The sequence below is a fragment of the Dryobates pubescens genome, chromosome 13 (assembly GCF_014839835.1).
Source record: "Dryobates pubescens isolate bDryPub1 chromosome 13, bDryPub1.pri, whole genome shotgun sequence".
Taxonomy (NCBI): domain Eukaryota; kingdom Metazoa; phylum Chordata; class Aves; order Piciformes; family Picidae; genus Dryobates; species Dryobates pubescens.
In genome coordinates this window covers 29,449,897-29,473,706 of record NC_071624.1, presented here as the reverse complement: position 1 = coordinate 29,473,706, position 23,810 = coordinate 29,449,897, and the positions used below count along the sequence as shown (strand labels likewise).

The 23,810-nt window shown below is 56.5% G+C and overlaps 4 protein-coding genes across 5 annotated transcripts; 1 reads left to right on the top strand and 3 right to left on the bottom strand.

Moving 5' to 3' along the window:
• Nucleotides 1-930: 930 nt before the first annotated feature.
• On the top strand, nucleotides 931-7,073 carry LOC104302806 (multidrug and toxin extrusion protein 2). The gene is made up of 17 exons (XM_009903357.2): nucleotides 931-1,162; nucleotides 1,256-1,357; nucleotides 1,540-1,608; nucleotides 1,894-2,042; nucleotides 2,160-2,202; nucleotides 2,315-2,359; nucleotides 2,722-2,819; nucleotides 2,992-3,089; nucleotides 3,579-3,692; nucleotides 3,830-3,897; nucleotides 4,139-4,247; nucleotides 4,430-4,505; nucleotides 4,584-4,653; nucleotides 4,991-5,123; nucleotides 5,476-5,570; nucleotides 6,022-6,166; nucleotides 6,528-7,073. Exons 1-17 carry the CDS (start codon nucleotides 992-994, stop codon nucleotides 6,746-6,748), a joined length of 1,806 nt encoding a protein of 601 aa, XP_009901659.2. The 5' UTR covers nucleotides 931-991; the 3' UTR covers nucleotides 6,749-7,073.
• A 142-nt stretch (nucleotides 7,074-7,215) lies between these two features.
• LOC128897645 (aldehyde dehydrogenase family 3 member A2-like) lies at nucleotides 7,216-9,036 on the bottom strand. The gene is made up of 2 exons (XM_054166260.1): nucleotides 8,734-9,036; nucleotides 7,216-7,522 (listed from the first exon to the last, which is right to left on the bottom strand). Exons 1-2 carry the CDS (start codon nucleotides 8,992-8,994, stop codon nucleotides 7,499-7,501), a joined length of 285 nt encoding a protein of 94 aa, XP_054022235.1. The 5' UTR covers nucleotides 8,995-9,036; the 3' UTR covers nucleotides 7,216-7,498.
• A 614-nt stretch (nucleotides 9,037-9,650) lies between these two features.
• Nucleotides 9,651-11,724, bottom strand: LOC104302807 (aldehyde dehydrogenase family 3 member A2). The gene is made up of 6 exons (XM_054166259.1): nucleotides 11,620-11,724; nucleotides 11,326-11,534; nucleotides 11,045-11,162; nucleotides 10,767-10,908; nucleotides 10,419-10,585; nucleotides 9,651-9,890 (listed from the first exon to the last, which is right to left on the bottom strand). Exons 1-6 carry the CDS (start codon nucleotides 11,650-11,652, stop codon nucleotides 9,870-9,872), a joined length of 690 nt encoding a protein of 229 aa, XP_054022234.1. The 5' UTR covers nucleotides 11,653-11,724; the 3' UTR covers nucleotides 9,651-9,869.
• Nucleotides 11,725-14,763: 3,039 nt separating this feature from the next.
• On the bottom strand, nucleotides 14,764-22,039 carry ALDH3A2 (aldehyde dehydrogenase 3 family member A2). 2 transcript variants are annotated; one of them, XM_054166257.1, is made up of 12 exons: nucleotides 21,742-22,039; nucleotides 21,458-21,631; nucleotides 20,852-21,083; nucleotides 20,659-20,744; nucleotides 19,602-19,810; nucleotides 19,321-19,438; nucleotides 19,043-19,184; nucleotides 18,695-18,861; nucleotides 18,118-18,217; nucleotides 17,201-17,436; nucleotides 16,063-16,186; nucleotides 14,764-15,765 (listed from the first exon to the last, which is right to left on the bottom strand). In XM_054166257.1, the coding sequence occupies exons 2-11, from the start codon at nucleotides 21,617-21,619 to the stop codon at nucleotides 16,106-16,108; spliced, it is 1,533 nt and encodes a 510-aa protein (XP_054022232.1). In that variant the 5' UTR covers nucleotides 21,620-21,631; nucleotides 21,742-22,039; the 3' UTR covers nucleotides 14,764-15,765; nucleotides 16,063-16,105. The 2 variants fall into 2 exon arrangements, with proteins under 2 accessions (XP_054022232.1, XP_054022233.1); XM_054166258.1 differs by lacking the exons at nucleotides 16,063-16,186; nucleotides 21,742-22,039 and having other exon boundaries at nucleotides 21,458-21,724.
• Between the last annotated feature and the right edge of the window lie 1,771 nt (nucleotides 22,040-23,810).

The window sequence follows — 23,810 nt, the reverse complement described above, 5'->3', positions numbered from 1 at the left end:
GGAGCAAATGCCCCAGCGCTGCCTGCTCACTGCTGCCCAGCACTTAGCCCCTTAGGACCCAGAGCATGTGGCAGCAGCAAGACCCTGGTGGTGTGGCACATACCTACCTCTTGGAGGTAAATCCCATGCATGTCTGGTCTGTGCCACAGCTCTCCTGGCACATGGTGCTGCTTGCTGTTGGGCTGGGAAGGAAAAGATGGGACATAAAGGAGTGTGAAACAGCATCAGCCCTGACTTCAGCAGCCTCTGCACATATGTGGAGAGGATGTTGCAGACTGCCCCACTCAGAATCCCAGTAGGTTTTGGATGAGTGCCTGGGAGGTGTAGGAAGCCTGCATTGCTCTGCCCCATGGGCAACCCCAGCCCCCCTCCTGCTCTGTTCAGGAGATCTGCACCACACCAGCAGCTCCTCTCCACCTTCCCTGCGTGGGCCAAGGCAGGATGCTATATTTGGCCTGGTGGAGCCCTGCCAGTGAAACCCGACTCTGCAGTACTGACAGCTGGAGCCAATGGGGCCGGCTTGCTTTGGCCACCACCACACCGCGATGAGAGGGGCTGAGTCAGGCAGTGGCCCTGCCACTGCCGGCAGCAGCTCACGGGAGACCGCACACGGCCCCACGACTCCTCCAGCACCGCTGGCAGAGGAACCCACCCCTGCAGCCCCCCAGCCAGCAGCGCTGCAGCCAAGCGTGAGAGAGGTAGGAGGACTCGTGGGAGCAATTTGGGAAGGTTCAGACCGTATCGTGGCTCAAGCCTTGAACTGCACCTCTGGGCTTCCCCGTGATGCCCACAGGACCCTTCCTGGGCTGCTCAGCCGTGACCCACTGGCCACAGTGCCCATCACCAACGCCGCTGCCGGCAGCACACCGCTGGCTCGCCCGGCCCCGGCTGAAGTTCACTCTGCCGTGGTTACACATTGCTTACCCTGGCAGAGAGGTTTTAACAGAGTGCAGAGGAAGAGCCTTGTTTCACTCCCTGGCAGAGCGGCAGCATGAATCAGACGACCCCCCCTGAGGAGAAGGGCTTGAGGGAGGCCACGGCCGATGGCCAGCAGGAGCCCCCCGCCCGCAGCAGCAGGAGGAAGCGCCACGGGCTGCAGCGCCTGGTCCCGGACAACTTTTGGGAGGACACGAAGAAGCTGCTGGTGCTGGCGGGGCCACTGGTAAGGACCACGGGAAGAGAGAGCTTCCCTCAACACAGCCACCCCTGCTCACCTCCATCTCTGACCTTCGCTTTGCCTCTTCCCCACGCTTAGATCCTGATCCAGCTGCTGATCTTCCTCATACACCTGGTCAGCTCCATATTCTGCGGCCACCTGGGCAAAGTCGAGCTGGCCTCTGTCACACTGGCCATCGCTGTAAGCATTCCTGGGGACTGCCCCGGGGCTGGGCACCAGCTGCCACCGGGATGGGATACGGGAAAGGAGGTGGACAAGGACCGAGGAGAATTCAGACTCCCACGTTTCCTTTAGCCTCTCTCCCTCCCTGTTAATCTTCAGTGCTCACATCTGCTTTTTGGTTTTCCAATTCCTCTTTCCAGGTTATAAATGTCACTGCCATCTCTGTAGGCTATGGTTTGTCTTCAGCATGTGATACCTTAATATCACAGGTGGGTAAGAGATGCTGGAACTTGTCCTGGGGACATGAGGTTTTCCAGCATCACCTGCTGCTGCCCAGGCCCTGCACAGAGCCCTGGCTGCACCTAAAAGCTGCAGAAGCTTGTCCTCAAGCAGCAATCCTGTCACAAGCAGCTCTGTGCTCCCCTTGAAGGACCAAATCCCTCCCCTGGGTGGTCTCCAGGGTGGTCAGAGTGGCTCCATGGGAATCCCTGTCCCCTCCAGCGCTAGCGTACAGCCGGCACAGCAGAGCTCACCACTGTCCTCCCACCCTGCAGACCTATGGCAGCAAGAACCTGCTGCGTGTGGGGGTGATCCTGCAGCGTGCCACCCTCATCATCCTGCTCTGCTGCTTCCCCTGCTGTGCCATCCTCATCAACATCGAGCAGCTGCTGCTCCTCATCCGCCAGGACCCCGAGGTCTCCAGGTCGGGTGGTGCCGTGGCCCAGACACCACTGCCTCGTCCCTCCTGGCACGGAGGGGCTGCAGGGAGGGTGGCTGCTGCCGTGGCCCCTCCTTAGCCGTGCCTCTCCTGTTCCCCCAGGTTAACCCAGCGCTATGTGATGGCCTTTGTCCCTGCTCTCCCGGTGAGTACCTGTGGGCATCCTGGGTGCTATTCAGGCACAGGAACCACCATCCTGCTCCTCTTCTCCACTGTATCAGCACAGCCTCATCTCACTCCCTGATTTCCTTTCCTAGGCTGTTTTCCTGTATAACCTGGAGACAAGATATTTGCAGAACCAGGTGGGTCCTGCAGCCCCCATGGCCATGGAAGGTCACCCACAGATCCAACCATGCACCCAGGGTTTTCATGCTCACCATTGCTGGTGGTGCTGGTGGCTGCTTGTCCATGCTGGATGCCGTGGAGCAGCCTTGACCCTGAAGATCACCCATCCCACAGACAGCTGCCGATGGACCTCCCTTCATACATCCCCATGTCAGGGGTTTACCTCCAACACATTCATTTTTCCAGCACTAAACACCATCAGAAGTTTGATTGTTTTGGCTTGGGGAAGCTGCTAAGTGTGGAGTTGTCAGAGACCTTCACACCTCTCTCCAGAAGCCTTTGTGAAGGCACCACAGCCTCCATGTCCTGCTCTTTGCAGATGATCATGTGGCCGCTGGTGCTGAGCGGGGTCGTTGGCAACGTCGTCAATGTGATCGCAAACTGTGTCCTCCTCTACGTGTTCCACTTGGGCATCACGTGAGTAGCACATCCCCGTCCCACAGAGGGGTAAATAGGACACCTGGCAACAGGAAAGGGACTCCTCGGGGACGTCAGCACCGCCAGGCACTCCCAGGGACACGGCAGGGCGCTGTGCTCTGGCACCCTCAGCACGCACAGGGTGCCAACGACCTTGCTCCTGTCCTTCCAGGGGGTCTGCCTGGGCCAACACGGCCGCTCAGTACGCACAAGCCATCTTCCTGTTCCTCTACATTGTGGGCAGGAAACTCCACGTGAAGACCTGGGCAGGTAAGGACACCTCCCCAGCTGCCTCTGGCTTTACACGAGCGTTCGTGAATCTTCCACCCCATCCGCGAGGAGAATTTTGTTAGTCCTGCTGGTGGAATATTAACCTGGGGCCGGTACGCCCCGGGAGCGGTGCTTTGGTGGCAGCACACCACGTGCCAGCGCTGGCAGGGCACCCTGCTGGGCAGGAAACATTAATGCTGGAGAAATGAAACTTTCTGAGCCTCGGTAGGGGTCAGCCCCGAAGCCGGATGAGCGCTGACGCGAGCACGAGGGTGTCCTCAGGCACTCTGCCCCAGGAGAGATGAGTTGAGGCTTGCACTGCTCCGGGGCCCATAGGATGGCATCAGCAGAGTGTGTACATGCTGCTGAGGAGTGTTGTCCTGGTGGCTCTGCAGAGAGGAGTGGCACCTCTAAATGTCTTGGATGTTCTTGAACATGTAGCATGTGGCTGGTCTGGTCATCCAACAGGGACATTTCTCCTCTCTGCAGGCTGGTCCAGCGAGTGCCTGCTGGAGTGGGACAGCTTCACCGCCCTGGCTATCCCCAGCATGCTCATGATGTGCATTGAGTGGTGGACTTACGAAATCGGGAGCTTCTTGATAGGTCAGTGGATGGGGGGTGCGTGCTGCAAGGAGGTGGACAGAGTGTGAGCCAGAGCGGCATCCGTAGCAGTCACAGTGGCTGAGAGCAGCTCTCCAGCAGGCACCCACAGCCAGTGCTGTCCCTCTCCTCTGCCCCAGGCCTGCTGAGCGTCGTAGAGCTCTCTGCACAGTCCATCATCTACGAGGTGTCCGTGGTCGCTTTCATGGTAAGGGCTGGGGGTTCCCTAGGGAGAGCCCTGGGACAGACACCCAGCCAAAATCAATTCCAGCAAAGCTTGCTCTTCCCCCACTGCACTTCAGCCTCTTCCTGCTCCTTCCTACCTTCCTATGGAGATGTTCTAAATTAAATCCTGAGCACTGTCCCCCTTCTCTGCTGTCACCATTGCTGGGCACGGCGATGGCCTCGTTATCCAGGGGCAGAGGTGACTCCCAGCCCTGTGGTTACAGATCCCTCTGGGGCTTGGCACAGCTGCCAGCGTGCAGGTGGGGAATGCATTGGGTGCTGGCGACATCGAGACAGCCAAGAGATCCTCTTCCACCAGCCTGCTCTGCACAGGTCAGGCCACCCTTGTGCCAGGAAGCCTTTGCTGGACCCCTTCCAGGCACAGCAGGAGCAGGCAGCGTTTGCAGTCTGCTGCCTGCGACACACCCCCATGTCCCCTCTTCACCCCTGCGCTCTCCGGTCAGCTGCTGCCCATCGCGGCCAGGCTGGGCTCAGCGCTCTGCTCTGCTTTCCAGGGGTGTGTTGTGTAGCCGTGGGGGCCATTCTAGCTGCCACGAGGAACATGCTGGGATACATCTTCACCAATGAGCAGTGAGTGGCCCCAGCTTCTCGCCTCGGTGTGTGGAGCTTTGTTCCCAAAAGCAATTGTTGTCTCTTCTCTGTCCCCAGGGAGATTGTCGACTTGGTGGCCTGGGTCATACCTATCTATGTTGTCTTCCACTTGTTTGAAGCCATGTGTGTAAGTCCCTGGGGATGCTGCGGGTTTTGGTAGGGGACCTTGGGTGCTGGTCAGCAGCACTGCAGGTCAGCTGAGGGTCCCTCAGGCTGCAGGTGAGCACCAGCACGTGGACCAGGACCCGGCAGAGCTCCTGGGATCACCCCTTAGAAAACACCACGTGCAGAAAAAGATGATGAGCCACAGCACTGGGCAGGGACACAGAAATAACTGGGCAGAGGCGAGGAGCTGGCTCATCACCAGGCTGGTTCACCAGTTCCCCAGCTATGGCAGAGGCTAGAATTCAGCAGAGGCAGCACTCCCAGCCCTGCTCCCAGCCCCTCTCTGTCTCCCCCCGCAGGGTGCCTGCAGCGGGGTGCTCAGAGGCATAGGCAAGCAGAAGTTCGGTGCCATTTTCAATGCCGTGGGCTACTATGGTGTGGGCCTGCCCCTGGCAGCCGTGCTGCTCTTCGTGGCCAGGATTGGAGTCATAGGTACTGACCCCAGGGCACACAGCTCTGCATGTTCCTAAGCCTCTTGAAGACAGCTCTCCCAGCTCCACTCACGGCTCCTCATGACCCTCCTGCCTGGCTCTGCCCTCCTGCTTGGCTGGGGCTGGGCGCACTGGGGTGGACTGGGGTAGCCTCTGCAACTACCAACAGTTCTTAATTGCACTGGGAAAAAGCAACCACTGCCAGCTCTGCCAGGCAGCCCCACAGCACAGACCCACATCCACTCCATCCCTGCGTCCCTGCTGACCTCGGGGACATTCCCTCTCTGGGCTCACCAGCTCGGTTGGGTTTGCTCTGCCGTGGTACCTGGCTGACCCTGGCATGCCCTCTGCAGGTCTGTGGCTCGGCATGCTGGCCTGTGTCAGCCTCCTCTGCACCTCCTTCATCGTCTACATCTGCCGCATGGACTGGAGGAAGGCAGCCGAGGAGGTAACCCCTGTGCTCCTGGCGGCGTGCTCATGGCACTGCACTCTGCAGCGGGTAGGGCCTCGGTACCTCGGCAGGGACCACGGAGGGATAAGGCAGCATCATGGGCTCCACTGCCAAGGGCTGTCGTCCATAGTCCCCAGCAAACCAAACCCCAGTGCTCCCGTGACTGCGGCCACATCCCTGCACTCAGCTCCCACGTGTACTCAGTGACCTCCAGACTTCTCTTTGCACCTTGTGCCACCCTTGGTCAGGGTTATGAAGCTCAAAGCAGATGAGGTGAACCTCAGCCCTGCAGCCCTGAGCACCACCTGGTGCCCAAACACCAGCCAGCATCTCTCTCAGCCATCTTTCAGCTGCCGTTTCCAAACAGATGAACCCCGCAAGAGGCAACCCTGTCCTCCGTGGGGATTTCCTGCTCCATGTGCTAAATCCAGCATCTTCCCTTCCCCAGGCTCAGCGCCGTGCAGGAGTGACCCAGTCACTGCCAGAGATGAGCCCAGGCCCTGAACCCTCCTGCAAGGAGCTTCCCTCCGACACGGAGCCAGCCCCACTGCCCCATGCTTACCCCCCCGCCACGGTTGTGCAGGGCTGCGTAGGTATGGCCAGGAGCTGGGTGGTGGTGGGTTTGGGTCCAAGAAGGCTCCCTAAGGATTCACATAATCCAGGAACAAGCCCATGAAATGGGGGTGCAGCATAGTGCTGGTGACACCCACAGTTACTGAGAAAACAGTAACCACAAGGGTGGGCTGGGGAGCGTGATGGAGGCTGGTGAGGGACAGGGCACCCTGGGCAGTTCTCACCTTGCAGACACCAGGTCCCACAGAAGCTCCATCAGGACTGGAGATCTCCATGCTCTGGGCTGCTCATAACCTGCTGTCAGACCTCAGACAATACCCCCCAAGAAACCCTTCAATCCCCCCAGCAGCCCCCAGTGAGGCTGCCTCATTCTCCTTGCAGCGGGATGGGACGCACAGAATGGTGTCACGCTCACGGGCATCACCAAGATGGAGGGACCAAGGTACCAGCTGGAGCCCCATGAAGCCACACTTGCCACATCCCATCCAGCCACCACCATGGTCACCAAGGAGCTGATCATCCGGCGGGTGCTGGCGGTTGCCGCAGCCCTCGCAGTGTTTGCTCTTGGCATTGTCATCAAGCTGATGACCAGCAAAGACTGACTGGCACCAGGGACGGTGGGGACTCCGGGGGCAGCAGCCCCTCATGATGGGTGGGTGCTCAAAGCACAGCCTGGCCAGTGAGAGAATCCAGCTCACACCTGTCCCACGGGAGCCAAAGGGCCCTCATCTGCATTTGGCAGCATCTGCTCAGCCTCTGCTCAGGAATGAGCCCTGTGGCTGCTCCAGAGCCCAGCCCTCTGCTCTGGGCTGCCTGATGCACTCTGAGTGTGTGAATGATCCCCTCCAGCCCACGCTGCTGGCTGGCACCAAGCATGGCCTGGCTCACACTGCTGCTCCATGCCAAATAAAGACTAAAGCCAGCTGGACTCAGGATGGCTCCTTTGGGTGAGGCTGAGGGCAGGAGCAGGGGGACCCCTGCTGCAGGGGGCTGCAGCCCACGTGGGAGCCTGGAGCATGTAGGTCTTGCACTGCTCTGGGTGGCTTTCAGAGTAAACCAACATTTTTATTCAAGTGCAAGTCAGCTTCCAGCTACAAGTTTGGAGGTAAATGCAACCACTAAAGCAATACATAAATGGGAATTCGATGACAGATCAGGTGGGTGGTGCTCAGCACTCTGGCCAAGGCCTTCCTCAGACCTGGGACTCCTGGTCACAGCAGTGTTGCCCCCATCAGCCCCAAATGCTTTGTACCGGTGGTGCGACGGCCAGGGGTGACCCTCAGGTCCTTGGGACAGAGTGTGGCCACAGCTCAGAAAGCCTTTGCTGTCACCTCAGGTAGGCATTGCACACCCTAGATGGCTAGAAGTGTTTTCCCCTGCAACAAGACATCAATCTGTTCAGTCATGAGCCCTTTCAAGGATCAGGTGCTACAAGCTGGTGCTGAGGGATATGGTTCAGTGGGGACCTGGCAGTGCTGGGCTCATGGTTGGACTCAAAGGTCTCCTAAGCAAAATAATTCTATGGTTCTAAGTTCTTAGAGGCTCTTTCCCTCTGCTATGGGCAGGCTACTGGGGACAACCAGTCTGCCCAGTTCCCATCAGTAAGCCCCACATTTTATAGAATCATAGAATTGTTAGGGTTGGAAGGGACCTCAAGGATCATCTAGTTCCAACCCCCCTGCCATGGGCAGGGACACCTCACTCTAGATCAGGTTGCTCAGAGCCACATCTAGCCTGGCCTTAAAAGCCTCCAGGCATGAGGCTTCCACCACCTCCCAGTGCAACCTGGTCCAGTGTCTCACCACCCTCACAGGGAAGCATTTCTTCCTAACATCCAATCTGAATCTACCTATTTCCATTTTCGTTCCATTCTCCCTAGTCCTATCACTACCTGACACCCTCAAAAGTCCCTCCCCAGCTTTCTTGTAGGCCATCTTAAGATACTGGAAAACCACAATCAAGTCTCCTTGGAGCCTTCTCTTCTCCAGAGTGAATAGCCCCAACTCTCTCAGTCTGTCCTAATTTTGTCAGGCTTAGTACTGGTGGGAGGCAGCTCTGTGGGGATCAAGAGAGGCATTGCATAGGTGAGAGGCTCAGTAACAACAGAGTTTGTTTGGATGCCCTCCTTGTGACAAAGGATTTCCTCCACACCCAAAAGGCTTTAGATGGGCTCCTGTTTGCAAAGCAGGGCAGATGCTTCCTTTATCTTTCTGCCACCACTCCCTGCTGAGACATAACCAACAGTGCAGCTCTGAATCAGTTCCTGTTTCAGCAGGAACTGGACCCCCCAGCCCAGAGCTGCTCTGCTTTGGGTGCATTTCATTCCCTGCTGCCTCAGAAGTGATGGAATTGCAGCAAAGAAAAAGTTCAGAACTAGGACTGCAGGGAGTGAGTGGCAGGGTACGAGTCCAGACTGCTGATCACCCCTCTCCTGTGGTGACAGCATCTGGAGAGGCACCAAAACAAGGCTGAGTCCCACAGAGAAGGGAGCAGAGCCCGAGGCAACAGGATGATGGGGGCTGAGACCAGCCAGGACTGAGGGGACACAGCTGGGGGCTCATGTGGACGGCAGAGAACCAAAGCTCACCTTTATCACCACTGCTGCCACAATCCCCAGCAGGGCCAAGATGACCAGTGCCATTTGGCTCTTGTTGAGCTGCTTAAAGACAGCAAACTTGATGAAATCCACCTTCTTCTGGCTGCTTGGCGGGTACCGATAGAAGTTCAGAATCTCCATCTTCAGGTCCTTGACCAAGCAGGAGCGGCGGTGGGAGAAGGTCTCAAAGCTGTGCTTGCCGTGGCAGGCTCCCATCCCACTGTTGCCTGAGACACAACCCAGGCAGGTCATGCTGTGCACAGTGACAGTTACATTGCTGAGACTCTCCTTGGGAGCCCCCAGGACACAGACACCATGACCATGGCGTCTCCCACTGTGGAGCAGCTGCTCTGCTCCCCATGGGCAGAGAAGCAAAGGGCAGCAAAGGGCAGCAAAGGGCAGCTGTAATAACTACCCAGAAACAAGAGAGGAGCTGCTCACTGCTTTGAACTCAAGGCAGTGAGCAGCTGGTTGTGTGCATCCATCCTCCAGTGTTGATGGCACCAGCCCTCTCCTCCCTAGGGCCCAGCCCTGCTTCTTCCACCAAATTCACACTAGGGCAGGGGACAGGAGGGACAGGGTCTGGTATTTCAAGCAGTGTGACACAAGGAAGACATTCAGCAACCTGCCATCAGAAACACCCAAACCCTCAGCACACTACCCACAGCCAGGTGGTCTCTGCTACAAAGCCATGAACCTGACAGTGACCATGGATGCTCAACCAGCTGCTTGGCCACAGGCAACTTTATCCCATGCCCCAGTGCAGGAGAACCTGAGCTGTGGATAGATGTCAGAGGGCCTTCCCAGAGGGTCTACAGGCATCAGCTGCTCCAGCCACTCATGAGCCTTTTACACTGAAACTCAGCAGTGAAAACACTAACGGAGAAAAATAAAGCTGCAAGTTCCTGAACTGCCAGATGCCCATGATGGCACCTGGGTCTGAGGCTGCTGGTGGGAGACTGAAACCAGGTGTTTAGGATGAAGCAAAGACTTACCCACACCTCCAAAGGGCAGACTGAGAACCCCATACTGTATGAGGACATCGTTGACTGTCACACCACCGCTGGAGGTCTCCAACATCACCTTTCTGATCAGCTGCCCACAATGAGATATGGCACAGAGGGAAATCAAGGTGGGCCAACAACATCCTGGCATTTACCAGAGGAGGTAGGTGTCAAAGGTGAAGCCTGCATTCCCCTTTGTGGTGGGGACAGGATGTGCCTTGCTCCTTGAGGGAGCACAAGCTGTGCCCAGCATGAACAGACACAAAATGAAAAGGCTTGTCTCAGTGGGACAGGTTGTGCCTGAGCCAGAGCCTGGGCTGCTCCTCAGCCCTCCCACCTGAATGGCCCAAGGCTGTTGTGTCATTGCAAAGCCCTGCTGTAAATTCCCGACCTGGTGCAACAGGGCAGGAGGTGTGCAAGGAAATTGAACCCACCAGCATGGGCTGGCAACCAAGGTGCACAGGGAGCTGTGCAAACCCAGAGTCCTGCAGCAGGAGACCGGGAACTTCCAGCAGCTCTGGGGACACTCGTGGTCCCCTGGGATCCAGAGGCTGTGATTCACAGGCAAAGAGGAGGCAACAGAGACCCTGCAGGCAGTCAGGCCTGGGGTGGGCCATGTCCAGGATTGAATTGCACACAGACACCTCCACAGGGAGCGCAGCCCAGACTCACCTCCTTCTTGTTGGAGAAGACATACAGGGCAAGAGGCTTCTCCCGAAGGTTGATGAACTCAATGGCTTCCTCCACACTCTTCACAGGCACAATGGGGAGGACTGGTCCAAAGATCTCCTCCTCCATCACCTTTGACTCCGGAGAAACGTCGGTGAGGATGGTGGGTGCTGAGGGGAACAGAGATGGTGTGAGCAGCACAGAAGGTGTGGTCCATCACAGGACCTTGGCTGGGCACTGCCTGCATGCAACACGCACCAAGCAAGCCAGAGGCGCATGCAGCTCCCAAAAGGCTGCCCCGGCAGAAGGCCCCAGCCTCCGGCTCCCCTCCCAGACAGCTCCCAGAGGTACCTATGAAGCAGGAGGCCTCATCAGTCTCTCCCCCATGAGCAATCTTCTGCCCTTCCAGCAGGCCCAGGATCCTCTTGAAGTGGTGCTTGTTGATGATCCTTTCGTAATCGGGAGATGACTTCACATCTGCCCCATAGAACTCCTGCCAAAGGGCACAGCAGAGCCAAAGTGCTCAAGAGCCCTTTGCAACAGCCACAGCTCTGGGGCTGCAGCTCCAGCACCTCGCACCTGGCCTGTAGCGGGGACAACTGCCACAGCTCCAGCAACTCCATGCTCACCTGCAGAGTGGCCTTGATGTTCTCCACCACCTGGCTCTGAATGGATGGGTGGCAGAGGATGTAGTCAGGGGCGATGCAGGTTTGCCCACAGTTCATGTACTTGCCCCACGTTATCCGCCTGCGGGCACAGGGAGAAGGTTGCCCTGGGCTCAGTCCCTTCAGAGCTCACAGCCCAGCTGAAAGCGCCTGAAGGACACCCACGGGCTGGGGACGAGAGCCCACGGACGTGCCCCTGCCCTGTCCCACCGCTCAGGCCCCAGCAAGGGCTCCAAGAGCCTGACCTGCAGGCGACAGCCAGGTCACAGTCGCTGTCGATGTAGCAGGGACTCTTCCCCCCCAGCTCCAGGGTGACCGGCGTCAGGTGCTTGGCCGCCGCTGCCATCACGATTTTGCCCACCGCGGAGTTGCCAGTGTAGAGGATGTGATCAAATCTCTGCTTCAGCAGCTCTGTGGTCTCAGGCACTCCTCCAGTGACCACAGGGTACAGCTCCTGCAGGACAAGATGTGGGGGTCACCCCAGGACAGCTCATCACTGTCATATAGAAACCCAGGGACTGCTGTAGAGCCACACTCACCTGGTCAAGGTACTGGGGGAGGAGGTCAGCCATCACCTTAGCTGTGTTCTCACTGATCTCTGATGGCTTCACCACCACAGCATTGCCTACAAGACAAATGCAGCACAACCACTAAGCTGTCACACTCCTTCTGGGGTGTGGTGGGGCAGGAGGCAGGAGAGGACAGGGGCTGAAGCAGGTCCCCACCTGCTGCTATGGCCCCGACCAAGGGCTGCATGACAGTTAAGAAGGGGTAGTTCCAGGTCCCTGTGATCAGCACCACTCCCAGCGGCTCAAAGCAGGTGTAGGCCTCAGCCCTCATCGTCATCAGGTTCCTCTTCACAGGCTGAGGGGCTGCCCAGGATGGCAGCCTGCCAATGGCCAGGGCCAGCTCCTCCAGCACACTTACCATCTCAAAGATGAATGCTTTGTGCCTACACTGTAACAACAGGAGCTTGGGGTGGGCCAGCAAAGGCACCCAGCTCCCTCACCCACCTCCCACACCCACTGCACCTGCCCAGTGAGGCACAGCAAAATCATCCAGGACCATGCAGACATCATCTGACATGGTGAAGGCAGCCCTGGGGGTTGCTGCTTTCCTCAGTGCTGACCACTGCCCATGCACAGCAGAAGGGAGAGGTCCTCCCCACCAACCCACACCTTGTGCAGATCTGCCTCGATGGCTGCTAGGATCTCCCTCTCCTTCTCCTTCACCATCCTCTCCAGAGCCTTCAGCTGCTGGATCCTGAACTCCAGTGCGCGGCACCGGCCTGAGTAGAAGGCAGCTCTCGCCTTCCCCACGACCTCCTGTATGCTCTCCATGGCTGCTCAGAGCTGCAGGGAGAGAGCAGCAAGACTCAGCTGACCACGGGGCCATGGAGGGCTGCTCAGGCCTGGGAACGCTGAGGACACCACCAAGAGATGTCCTACCTGTAGCAAAGTAAGGAGATACTCTCCTTCCATGGCAACTGCTCAGGGCTCACATCTTCCAATGCCCTGTCCTACCTGCACAGGGTCCACCAACAGATGCCAGCTCTGATGGCAATCTAGCATCTCTTGGGATGGAGAGATCTGTTCTGCTTTCCTCCAATTTGGGCATACCCTTGAACCCAGCTGACCATGGTCTTGTTGGGCAGCCAGCTGGAAGTGGAGCTGTGTACCTGGAGCTAGCTCATACCTGTTTCCCCCATAACCTCAAGTCCCCACATGGCTTTGTGGAAACCTGCCCTACCCTTGCAGAGGTTTTGTCCTGCTTTCTGGCGGCCAGAGCTCTGCCTGCAGTCCCTACCTGAACAAGACACCAAGGTTCCCTTGCAACCTTTGCCATGTGCCCTCCCCTACCCACCTGGACACAGCCCAGATGCCAGCCAAGAAAGCAGGTGATTCATTCCAAAAATGAAGGAAAAAAGAAAGTTACCTGCAGAGAAGCTTCTCTCTCTCCAGCAGTCTCCCACAGTGAGTGCAAGCAGTTGCAAGCCCTTCCCCTGACACAACTTGGAGCAATCTCTCCTCCCACAAGAGGACAGCTGGCCTGAGCCCAGGCTCTTGCTAGACACAAGAGGTCCTTAACCCAGATTCATCCTTGCACCAGGAATGTGGAAGCCCTGGATGGCTGCATCCACCTGCCCCTGTGGGACTGTGAGACCCCAAGGCTGTGCCCACGCTGGCTGCACAGGGCCAGCAGAGCACTTTCAACCTGCTGCAGCAGCTGCTCGCAGCCAACAAACACAGCCCAGGCTGTCAGCTGGGTTTAACAGCCCCCAAATGGGCAGTGCCTGTGGGTGGCTGGCAATCAGGGGGTGGATTTGCACAGGATGGGACTGGATTCACAGATTGCATCGGCTTGGAAGAGAGCCTCATCTTGTCCAACCCCCCTGCAGTCAGCAGGGACACCTCCCAACTAGATCAGGCTGCCCAGGGACACATCGAGTCTGATCTTCAATGTCTCCAGGGATGGGACCTCAACCACAGCCCTGGGCAACCTGTTCCAGTATTTTACCACTCTCATTGTGCAGAACTTCCTCCTGATGTCCAACCTAAATCTCCCTGCTCCAGTTTCAAACCACTGCCCCTTGTCCTATCACCGCAGGCCCTTCTGAACAGTCGCTCCCCAGCCTGCCTGTAGGTCCCCTCCAGACATCAAAATGCAGCTCTCAGGACTCCCTGGAGCCTTCTCTTCTCCAGGCTGAACAGCTCCAATTCTTTCACTTTGTTTTTGGAGGCGAGGTGCTCCAGCCCTCTGATCACCTTTACAGCCCTCCTCTGGACCAGCAGAAAGAGTCAGGTTTCTCCACAGCTCCCAGCATCACCACACTCCATGCCCTGCCTAGCTTCAGGCACCTCTGGCATCCTGCACTTCAGCACAGGATCAGAGGCACCCTGCAACACGTGTGTGATGTTTGGCCCAGCCACAGCAGAGCAGGGAGCAGCAGAGCATGGGCAGGATCACCTCAGGAGACTGCAGGGACTTAACCAGGCTCAGGTTATTATTTAAATTCTGTGTTTATTTAGTACTTGCAAAATATATCATTAAAAAGGCTTAGCATATGGATTTTCAGCAGACATGAAGAAATCCTACCTTATTGCACAGTAAATGTAATTCTGTATAGTGAGCCATTGCAGTTAATTATTATCTTTACCTTTTTGCTTCTTTGAACATTAGTATTTCTCAGCATTCATATTTCTCAGGTCCTTTTCACTTCAATTTTTTTCTCCAGCATCCTCTCCCCAAGCCACAAGAAACCCCCCATTACCTCTCAGTGCAAGCTTATACAGCCCCAGAAGCTGGAACAGAGAGGAGTATGTACACACTCTTTCAGCAGTTGTTTTCCCTTGGAGGATTCTGGCCAGGAACAGCTTTGTACTGGTTTTGCCTGGGATGGAGTTAATTTTCACCACAGTCACTCAGTTTCTTCATAGTAGGACAGTGCTGTGGTTTGGATTTGGGACTGAAGCAGTGCTGGTAGCACATCCATGGTTTAGTTGTTGCTGAACACTGCTGGCACAGTGTTACAGTCTCCATTTCTCACCCCACCAGTCCATAGGTGGGGGACAGCAAGAAATGGAGAGGAGACATGGTTGGGAGAGCTGACCCCAGCTGACCAAAGGGACATTTCAGACCATGTGGTGTTGTGCTCAGTGATAAAAGCTGAAGGGGCAAGGAGGATAGGCTGGACACAGGGCTTTGGCAAGTCTGCCCAAGTCACCACAAGGTGCTGCAGCCTTGCTCTCCTGGGGATGGCTGAACACCTGCCTGCTTGAGGGGAAGTAATCAATGCATTCCTTCATCTGTTTGCACACCCAGCTTCACTTCACCTATTAAACTGTCTTTAACTTAGCCTGCAAGGCTTCTCACTTTGATCCTTATGATTCTCTTCCCTGTTCCACTGAGGGAGCCAGTGAATGGCTGTGTGGGGGTAGCCCTCAACAGGGCACTTTGTTGTGGGCTTCTCCCTTCTCCAAACAGGCCTGGAAGCTGTTCTGTATCAGTGTCAGATACTCTTATCTGCAGAGCACAGGCAGTGCAGCCATCATCTTTGTCACTTTCTAACTGCCAAATAATTGTGACAGGCACAGGATGAAACCCAGAACCCCAGAGAGGGCTGAATCCCACCTGTGGATGCTTCTGGTTTGCAGAGATCAATGAATATTTCACCTCAGTTAAACATGCAAGGGGAACCTCCCTGGGTTTATTCACAACCACCACTACTGGTAGCAGCCAGCACAGCCTGCTTCAGACTCATCACCAAAAGGGTGGCTGTCCAGAGCACAACAGAAAACTGCAGGGAAAAACCTGACAACCCAGTGACAGCTGAAACGTTAGCTCCTATTTGTCACTGGTTCAAGACACAGCATGTGTGTCCCTGGGACCAGAACTCTGCATGGCATGGGGTGGAGGTAGGGGCTGGTATCTCTTGCTCTGCAGTCCTTTTGAGAGCTTGTACTAGTGGTCCCTCTGTTTCAGCATGGCTGTTCAGTAAACAGGAGCCTGAGCTTTCTCCTGGTTAGTGTCTCTCTAAGGGAATGCTGTGTGTTCAGCAGCTCACTGAAAGAACCCAGTACAGAAGAAAAAGAAGTGACTCCCCAGCTCAAGGCAGCAGGCACAAAGCGAGCACTCAGAGTGTGGCTTGCACTCGGCGCCTCCTCCTCTCTTCAACCTTAAACTACCTGTGAAAGGAAACACAACACCAAGGTCTTGTGAAGGGATTTGCTGAGACAAAACCAACTCACTGTCTAGAACAGCCTGAAGCAAAGCCCCCTCACTCAGGATGAGTTTCCCCAGGGCCCTCCTGCCCCCTGGGCATGCACTGACTGTGGTCATCCCGGGTGCCGCAGCTCTGAGCGCTGCCGGGCAGAGCATCGCACTCCGGGGGAACCTCCTGCAGGCTCCACATTCACTACTCTGATGTGGCTTTGCACCATCTCAAATCAGGTCTACACACAGGAGAAGAAAAAGACTCCTACCTCACTGTGACAGCCACAGCAGTGCTCTGAAACCTGCTCCTCCTTACCACACATTGGGCCAGCCCAGCCTCTGCACAGCCAGCACAATCAAGAGGGCTTTTCTCTTCAGCACAGAGTGGTGATTCTGAGAAAACCCAAACGGTTTCAAGATGCTGTGAGCTCCCCCCTTCCCTGAGAAGCCAATCACCTAGACACAGCCTGGCTGCTGCTCCAAGGCCTGAGCCAGCTGTTGGCTCTTGTGCCATCTCCTGAACTCAAACATGCAGGCAGGTAGGTTACTTATCCTTGGCTTGCTGGGCTCCTGCACATCTCCTTGCAGCAGGAACGATGCAGAACAGTCTGAAGGGCAGAGTTCTGATCTACACTGCCACCTCCTGTCCCCTCAGTAGCTGCTCCATAAAGTCAGTTACTCAGGGCATGGATGGGAAGGATGAACAGCTGAGCTTTGCAAGGACCAACCAGCATAGGCAGACAAAGCATCTGGTCCCTCAGCCATGCAGAACCACCAGAAATCCCACTTGGGAGTGTTAGATTTTATCCCTTTACTTAGGGAAGCATGTCCAGATCTCCAGCCAGCACCAGCAAGCTTCAGCCTCCTGCAGAGCAGGAAGGACATCCCACCCTTCTGCACTGCCCAGCCAGAAGCAAAGAAGAAATGGAAATAATGTGAGCTAAGGTCAGACTGGGGCTGCAACAGGGTGAGGAAAAAGAGCTTATGGTAGCCTTTGGCAGTAGAACACAATCTCCCTTCCCCAGGGTGCCAGAGCCCAGAGCAGCAGCCACTTGGGCTAGGCTGTGGAACAACTCGCAGCGCTGCTGAAGAAAGCCCTGGAATTGCATCTACTCCTACCTAACCTGTCCAAAACATACCAGCCTCTGCCCCTGGAGGGAGCTTCTCACAGCTGTCACCTACCAAGGCACAACAGTCTAAGAGGCCTGAGGACAATCCTATCCTAGATACCACTTGCAAGAGGGAGAAGCAGATTGTGACAGTTTCAGGCGGGCCAGACATCATCAGACCCCAGACTGAAAAATCAGGCCAGGCTCTAAGGAAGGGCTGAGCTGCAAAGAGGGAACTTGCAGAAGATCAGATGGATTGCACATGCACTCACAGAGATAGCAAAGACACAAAGCTCACCTTCCACACCACTGCTGCCACGATCCCCAGCAGGGCCAACAGGGCCAGGCCAATTTGGCCCTTGTTAAACCGTTTCAAAATGAAGAACTTGGCCCAATCCACCTTCTTCTGGCTGATGGGGGGATACCGGAGGTTGTTTGTCCCTTCCATCTTCAGGTCCTTGATCAAGCAGGAACGGCGGTGGGAGAAGGTCTCAAAGCTGTGCTTGCCGTGGTAGGCTCCCATCCCACTGTTCCCTGAGGGACAGAAGCCAGGCAGGTCACACCGCAGGCTCAGCCGGTCAGACCTTGGCCGCTAGAGGCCACCAGCAGGGCAAGAAGCAGCACAGAATTCCAGTTGCTTGCCAGCTGGCCTGTGCCTTACCCGCCCTGCATCTGCTTCCTTGCACTTCTCTGTGTTCCTGCAGAGAGGACACAACTGATCCTTCCTCTCTGCAGCACTTCTCAGTCGCCCAGATGTCCACCTGCACTCCATCCCCCTTCTTCCCCACCTCCTTCTCACTACACCCTCTCCAGTACTTGTACCCCTGTGTGCACTGTTTGCTGTGCCTCTGACCATCTCCAGCCCATCCCTGAATTCAGCTCCCACTCAAAGCACCACGCTAAAGCTCTGAGATCTGACCAAGTGCTGTGTGAGAAGGGGCTCCTGAGGAGCTTTACAGGGTGCACTTCAGGTTTTTCAATTCCAGGACAGTTTCTTGCTGCTCCCAGCAGCAGAACACTGCTGGTTCAGGCCCAGAGGTTTTTCTCTTTTAGCCTCATCCAAACATACTCCCAGAATTTATTATTGAGAAGTGCTACACAGAAACCCTTTGGCTGTAACAGGCACTGGGGTACCTGGCCACAAACCATCTGCTGCTGTTCCCTGGGACACACCCTGCAGCAATCACAACATTTGGAGGAGCTCCAGTAACTTACCAACACCACCAAAAGGTAAGGTGGAGAGGAAGAAATGCATGATGACATCATTTCCAGTAAACCCCCCACTGGAGGTCTCTGAGATGACTCTCTTGATTAACTGGCAAGAGAAAGCAAACAAACCATTACAAAGGCCCAGCAGAGACCAGACAGCGTAACTGAGCAGGACTAGGAAGGAAACTATGAGCCCACAGCCCTCTCCCTGTCTAACAACTCAGAGAAGCCCTCTTCACACAGGGTTAAAAAGTTCAGAGAAGGAATGGGAGAGATGGAAGCCTGGGAACTCTCCTCACTAGGGATATATTAAAAGTAACTAAATTGATCATGAAAGACTACATAGCACCAAAGAGAAAACTCAGGATCTTATCAGAGTCATACAAAGATGAAATCCTGCAGCAGGAGACTGGGAACTTCCAGCAGCTCTGGGGACACTCGTGGTCCCCTGGGAGCCAGAGGCTGTGATTCACAGGCAAAGAGGAGGCAACAGAGACCCTGCAGGCAGTCAGGCCTGGGGTGGGCCATGTCCAGGATTGAATTGCACACAGACACCTCCACAGGGAGCGCAGCCCAGACTCACCTCCTTCTTGTTGGAGAAGACATACAGGGCAAGAGGCTTCTCCCGAAGGTTGATGAACTCAATGGCTTCCTCCACACTCTTCACAGGCACAATGGGGAGGACTGGTCCAAAGATCTCCTCCTCCATCACCTTTGACTCCGGAGAAACGTCGGTGAGGATGGTGGGTGCTGAGGGGAACAGAGATGGTGTGAGCAGCACAGAAGGTGTGGTCCATCACAGGACCTTGGCTGGGCACTGCCTGCATGCAACACGCACCAAGCAAGCCAGAGGCGCATGCAGCTCCCAAAAGGCTGCCCCGGCAGAAGGCCCCAGCCTCCGGCTCCCCTCCCAGACAGCTCCCAGAGGTACCTATGAAGCAGGAGGCCTCATCAGTCTCTCCCCCATGAGCAATCTTCTGCCCTTCCAGCAGGCCCAGGATCCTCTTGAAGTGGTGCTTGTTGATGATCCTTTCGTAATCGGGAGATGACTTCACATCTGCCCCATAGAACTCCTGCCAAAGGGCACAGCAGAGCCAAAGTGCTCAAGAGCCCTTTGCAACAGCCACAGCTCCGGGGCTGCAGCTCCAGCACCTCGCCCCTGGCCTGTAGCGGGGACAACTGCCACAGCTCCAGCAACTCCATGCTCACCTGCAGAGTGGCCTTGATGTTCTCCACCACCTGGCTCTGAATGGATGGGTGGCAGAGGATGTAGTCAGGGGCGATGCAGGTTTGCCCACAGTTCATGTACTTGCCCCACGTTATCCGCCTGCGGGCACAGGGAGAAGGTTGCCCTGGGCTCAGTCCCTTCAGAGCTCACAGCCCAGCTGAAAGCGCCTGAAGGACACCCACGGGCTGGGGACGAGAGCCCACGGACGTGCCCCTGCCCTGTCCCACCGCTCAGGCCCCAGCAAGGGCTCCAAGAGCCTGACCTGCAGGCGACAGCCAGGTCACAGTCGCTGTCGATGTAGCAGGGACTCTTCCCCCCCAGCTCCAGGGTGACCGGCGTCAGGTGCTTGGCCGCCGCTGCCATCACGATTTTGCCCACCGCGGAGTTGCCAGTGTAGAGGATGTGATCAAATCTCTGCTTCAGCAGCTCTGTGGTCTCAGGCACTCCTCCAGTGACCACAGGGTACAGCTCCTGTGGGGCAAACGAGCCTTATAGTTACCATGACTTACAGCACATGTCAAGGCAGCAGCTCTGCATGGGGCAGGCTCACTCGCAGGCTCTGTTAACAGCTGAACGAGAGTGAGAACAGAGAAAAGCTTTGCTCCTTCTCCTAAAGCCAAGTTTCATTTGAAATAAAAGAATTGGAGTTTGTGGCCAGGGCTGAATCAGGCCATAGAGTTGCTCCCACAGATTAAAAGTCAAGGCATGTATGATCACTGAGCTCTCCTGAGGACTGCCTCCCTCCTCAGCTCTCACCCTACATCAAGACAATGCCAAGTCCCTGGAGGAAGCTCCCAGTGGAGCTGTGCTGAGAGAGAAACAGCCTCAGGGACACAGTGCAATGGATGACAAAGCTGCCAGAGAAGCAGAGGAAAAACAACACATCCTGCTCTCAGTCTGGTTTGGCAGGACAGGGAAACCCAGGACATGCTGCTACAGAGTAAATGGCACCCAGTCCTCAGTAAGAGCCAGACACAGGCAGCATCCAGCACAAACTTGTGCTCACCTAGGGGGACTCCTAGCCCTGCAGAGAAGGAAGCAGCTGCTGCAGTGAGAGGTACACTCACACACCTCTTCAGAGTGTTGAATGTCAGAAGGGATGTCACGTTGCAGCAGTGTTATATAAGCATGTTAGGTTATGCTAAGATATGAAGAACATGACAACATCTTAGTGCTCTATGAGTAATTCAGCCCTTCCTGTACCTCCTGCTTAAACTCCTTTGGAGAAAGTAAGCAACTACTCTGACCTGTGTGAGCCCTTTAAATGCATACCAGATATTTTCTCAAGACAATATCATCAGGAACAGGACCACACTCACCTGGTCAAGGTACTGGGGGAGGATATCAGCAATCAGCTTAGCTGTGTTCTCACTGATCTCTGACGGCTTCACTACCACAGCATTGCCTACAAGACAAATGCAGCACAGCCTTTGAACCTTCACACTCCTCTCCTGCCTCCTACAGTGCCCACCCACGGCCCCAGGAAGGACAGGAGCTGAAGCAGATCCCCACCTGCTGCGATGGCCCCAACCAAAGGCTGCATGATCAGGGTAAAAGGGTAGTTCCAGGCCCCGATGATCAGCACCACTCCCAGCGGCTCGTAGCGGATGAAGGCCTCATCCCTCATCGTCATCAGGTTCCTCTTCACAGGCTGAGGGGCTGCCCAGGATGACAGCTTCTCCATGGTCAGGGCCAGCTCCCCCAACAAGCCCATTATCTCATGGCTGTATGCATTGGGCCCACACTGCAACAACAAGGAGCTTGGGGAGGGATCAGCAAAGGCACCCAGCTCCCACATCCACCTCCCACACCCACCACAGCAGCTCAGGAACAAGGCAAATTCTGCTGGTTCTAAGTGTTTGATACTGGCAGTTCTGCCCCAAAGGATCCCTGACAGAAGACAATCAGTCCGGGTGCATGGGGCACAGGGTACAGCAGCTGGCAGAACCTGACAGCCAGGACCTGCCTTTCCAGTCCCACCTCAGACTAGGCTCCTTAGCAATGGTGTCAGCAGGCCTTAGCAGGACATCAGCAAAAGCAGCCCTCAGCCTCCCCACTTTCCCTTCCATGCTGATCACTGTCTGTGTATGACTGATGGAAGACACTTCCAGTCCAGACCTTGTGCAGATCTGCCTTGATGGCTGCTAGGATCTCCCTCTCCTTCTCCTTCACCATCCTCTCCAGAGCCTTCAGCTGCTGGATCCTGAACTCCAGCGAGCGGCACCGGCCCGCTTTGAAGGCAGCTCTTGCCCGCCCCACGACCTGCTGTATCCTCTCCATGGCTGCTCAGCGCTGCGGGGAGAGAGAAGCAAGACTCAGCTGACCAGGGCCGTCTCTCCTACAGCTGAAGAGGGACGTTTCCCACAAGCACCGGCCACGCTCAACCACCACTGCAACCCCACCTCGAGGGCTGGGATCCGCTGCCGCTCGGTCGCAGCTCTGCTCAATCTTTCTGAAACCCGCAATAATTTCCTGCAGTTTTGTGCTTTGCAAAAGTTTAACAGGGCGCACTAGGCGCAAACATCACCACAACGGCAACCGCTGCCGGGCAGGGACGGCGGTCGGGGCAGAGGCCTTTCCCCGCACCGAGCAGCACCCGGCAAGGCCGAGGGCGGAGGCGGTGGGGCGGAGGCGGCCCGGCCGAGGAACCCCACCGACCCCCGAGCGCCAACCGGGCTGAGGCGAGAAGCCTAAACGCAGTTCTCCCATCCCCGGGAGGGTCCCACAGCCGCCGGGAAGCGCCCTCCACCCCCGCGTCCCCTCCGCCCACCCGGGCCCGCCCCCGCCGGTGTCCCCCCGCTCGCCTCGGCTGCTTCCGCCTTCCGCTCACGTGACGGCGCCGCGCGCCCCCCAGGCGGGCTCGGAGCGGAAGCGGACGGCGCGCGCGGCCCGGGGCGGTGCAGCGGCCCCGGGACCCCCCCCCCCCCCCGGCAGCGCCTGGTCCCGAGAAGCCCCGGATCCGGTGCCCCACCCCCAGGAGCTGTGGGGCCGGACAGGGTCCCCCGGCATCACCTCGAGTCCCCCTGTCACGGAAGGTCCTTCTCTCCTCCCGGGCTCTCCGCGGGCTGCGGTGCCGGAGCTGCTCGGGAAGGCGGCCAGTGTCCCGTGGGCTGCCCCGGGAGATGTGCCGAGCCGTGGGCGGGACCGGGTCTGGCACTGACTGCGGCCCAGCAGGGTGTGATCTGCTGCAGTGGGGCAGAGGAGCGCATTGCGTGAGGTCTCTGGGGAGGTTAAAGTCCCTCTCCTGGTTCCTTATCAAAGGAGGGCGAATGGCACCGGGCAGCGTTATCTCTCGGTGTGCCCTGCAGAGCAAACACTGCCCTGAACTCACCCAGCGCCTCAGCTTTGGGTGGCATTTCCGAGCTCAATCGCTGCTGAAGGGGATCACGGTGCCCTTCTAGCAACATCCTGCGCGGCGCGGAAGGAAGAGACATACGGGTCACGGAAAACCGGCCAGCAAGGACTGGAAAAGGCAGGTGATGCTGTGGAGGAGGTGAAGCAATGCCCAGGAACAGCCTGGCGTGGGGAATTAACCGTGAAACTTCCGTGGGAAGCAAGCCAAACGGAAAAAAAAAAGAAAAATAAAAAAAACAAACCCACAAAAACAAACCAGGGAAAGTAATTGAGACAAGACTGGGCTTGTTCCGGTTAAAAATAGTCCTGCCACAACTTGTTCTAAGGAATGTAAGGGGATTAAGTTGAAAATCATTCTGGAGTTGTTTGTGCTCAGTGGTTTCTGACAAGCTAATCATGCTCCTCAGCTGAAAGCATGCCCAGTGAAATCCCTCCGTGACAGTGGGTGCTGGTGGCAGCACGGAGCACACGTTCCCCCCAAAGTTTCATGCCCTTTCCCCAGATCAGCCCGGTTCTAAGGAGCTGAGGGGTGCCCTTTAGCTCAGCCATGATTTCCCCCAGACACAAAGCTTGGCTTTCCTGGAGTCCCTTGGCTTTGCTAACAACTCATGGTCTCCGCACGTGAGCGTTTCACAAGCGATTGCACAAACCTCAGCAGTCAACAGTCTGCCTTGGAAAAGACTGAGAAGAACAATGGCCAATGCTTGCATGCAGGATGAAACGTGAAAGAAAAGCAGGCTGGGCTTGACTTGATGGAGCCCTTGCACTGTGGTATGGAAAAAGGAGCTGGGTTTGCATTCAAGATGATGGAACATTCCTCACGGGAGTATTACCTGATGCAAAAGTGCTCTCCTTGATCCTCTCAGCACCCTTGCTGGCAGGATAGGTGGGAGCTCTGTCCAGGCACCGTGCTGTCTGGAGGTCGAAGGAAAATTAGATAAGGAATGAATGCATTACAGTCAAAGCCTGAGCTCTCAGTATGACACCATGCCTGAGGAACCAGTGCTGCAGTGCGTCCTTGGCAGGCAGCACACCCACCCAGGGATGCCTGCAGGGGCAGGGAGAGGGTTATTTACCTGGGGTTTCCAGAGTGGCTGTTAACTGGAGCCTGTAAACT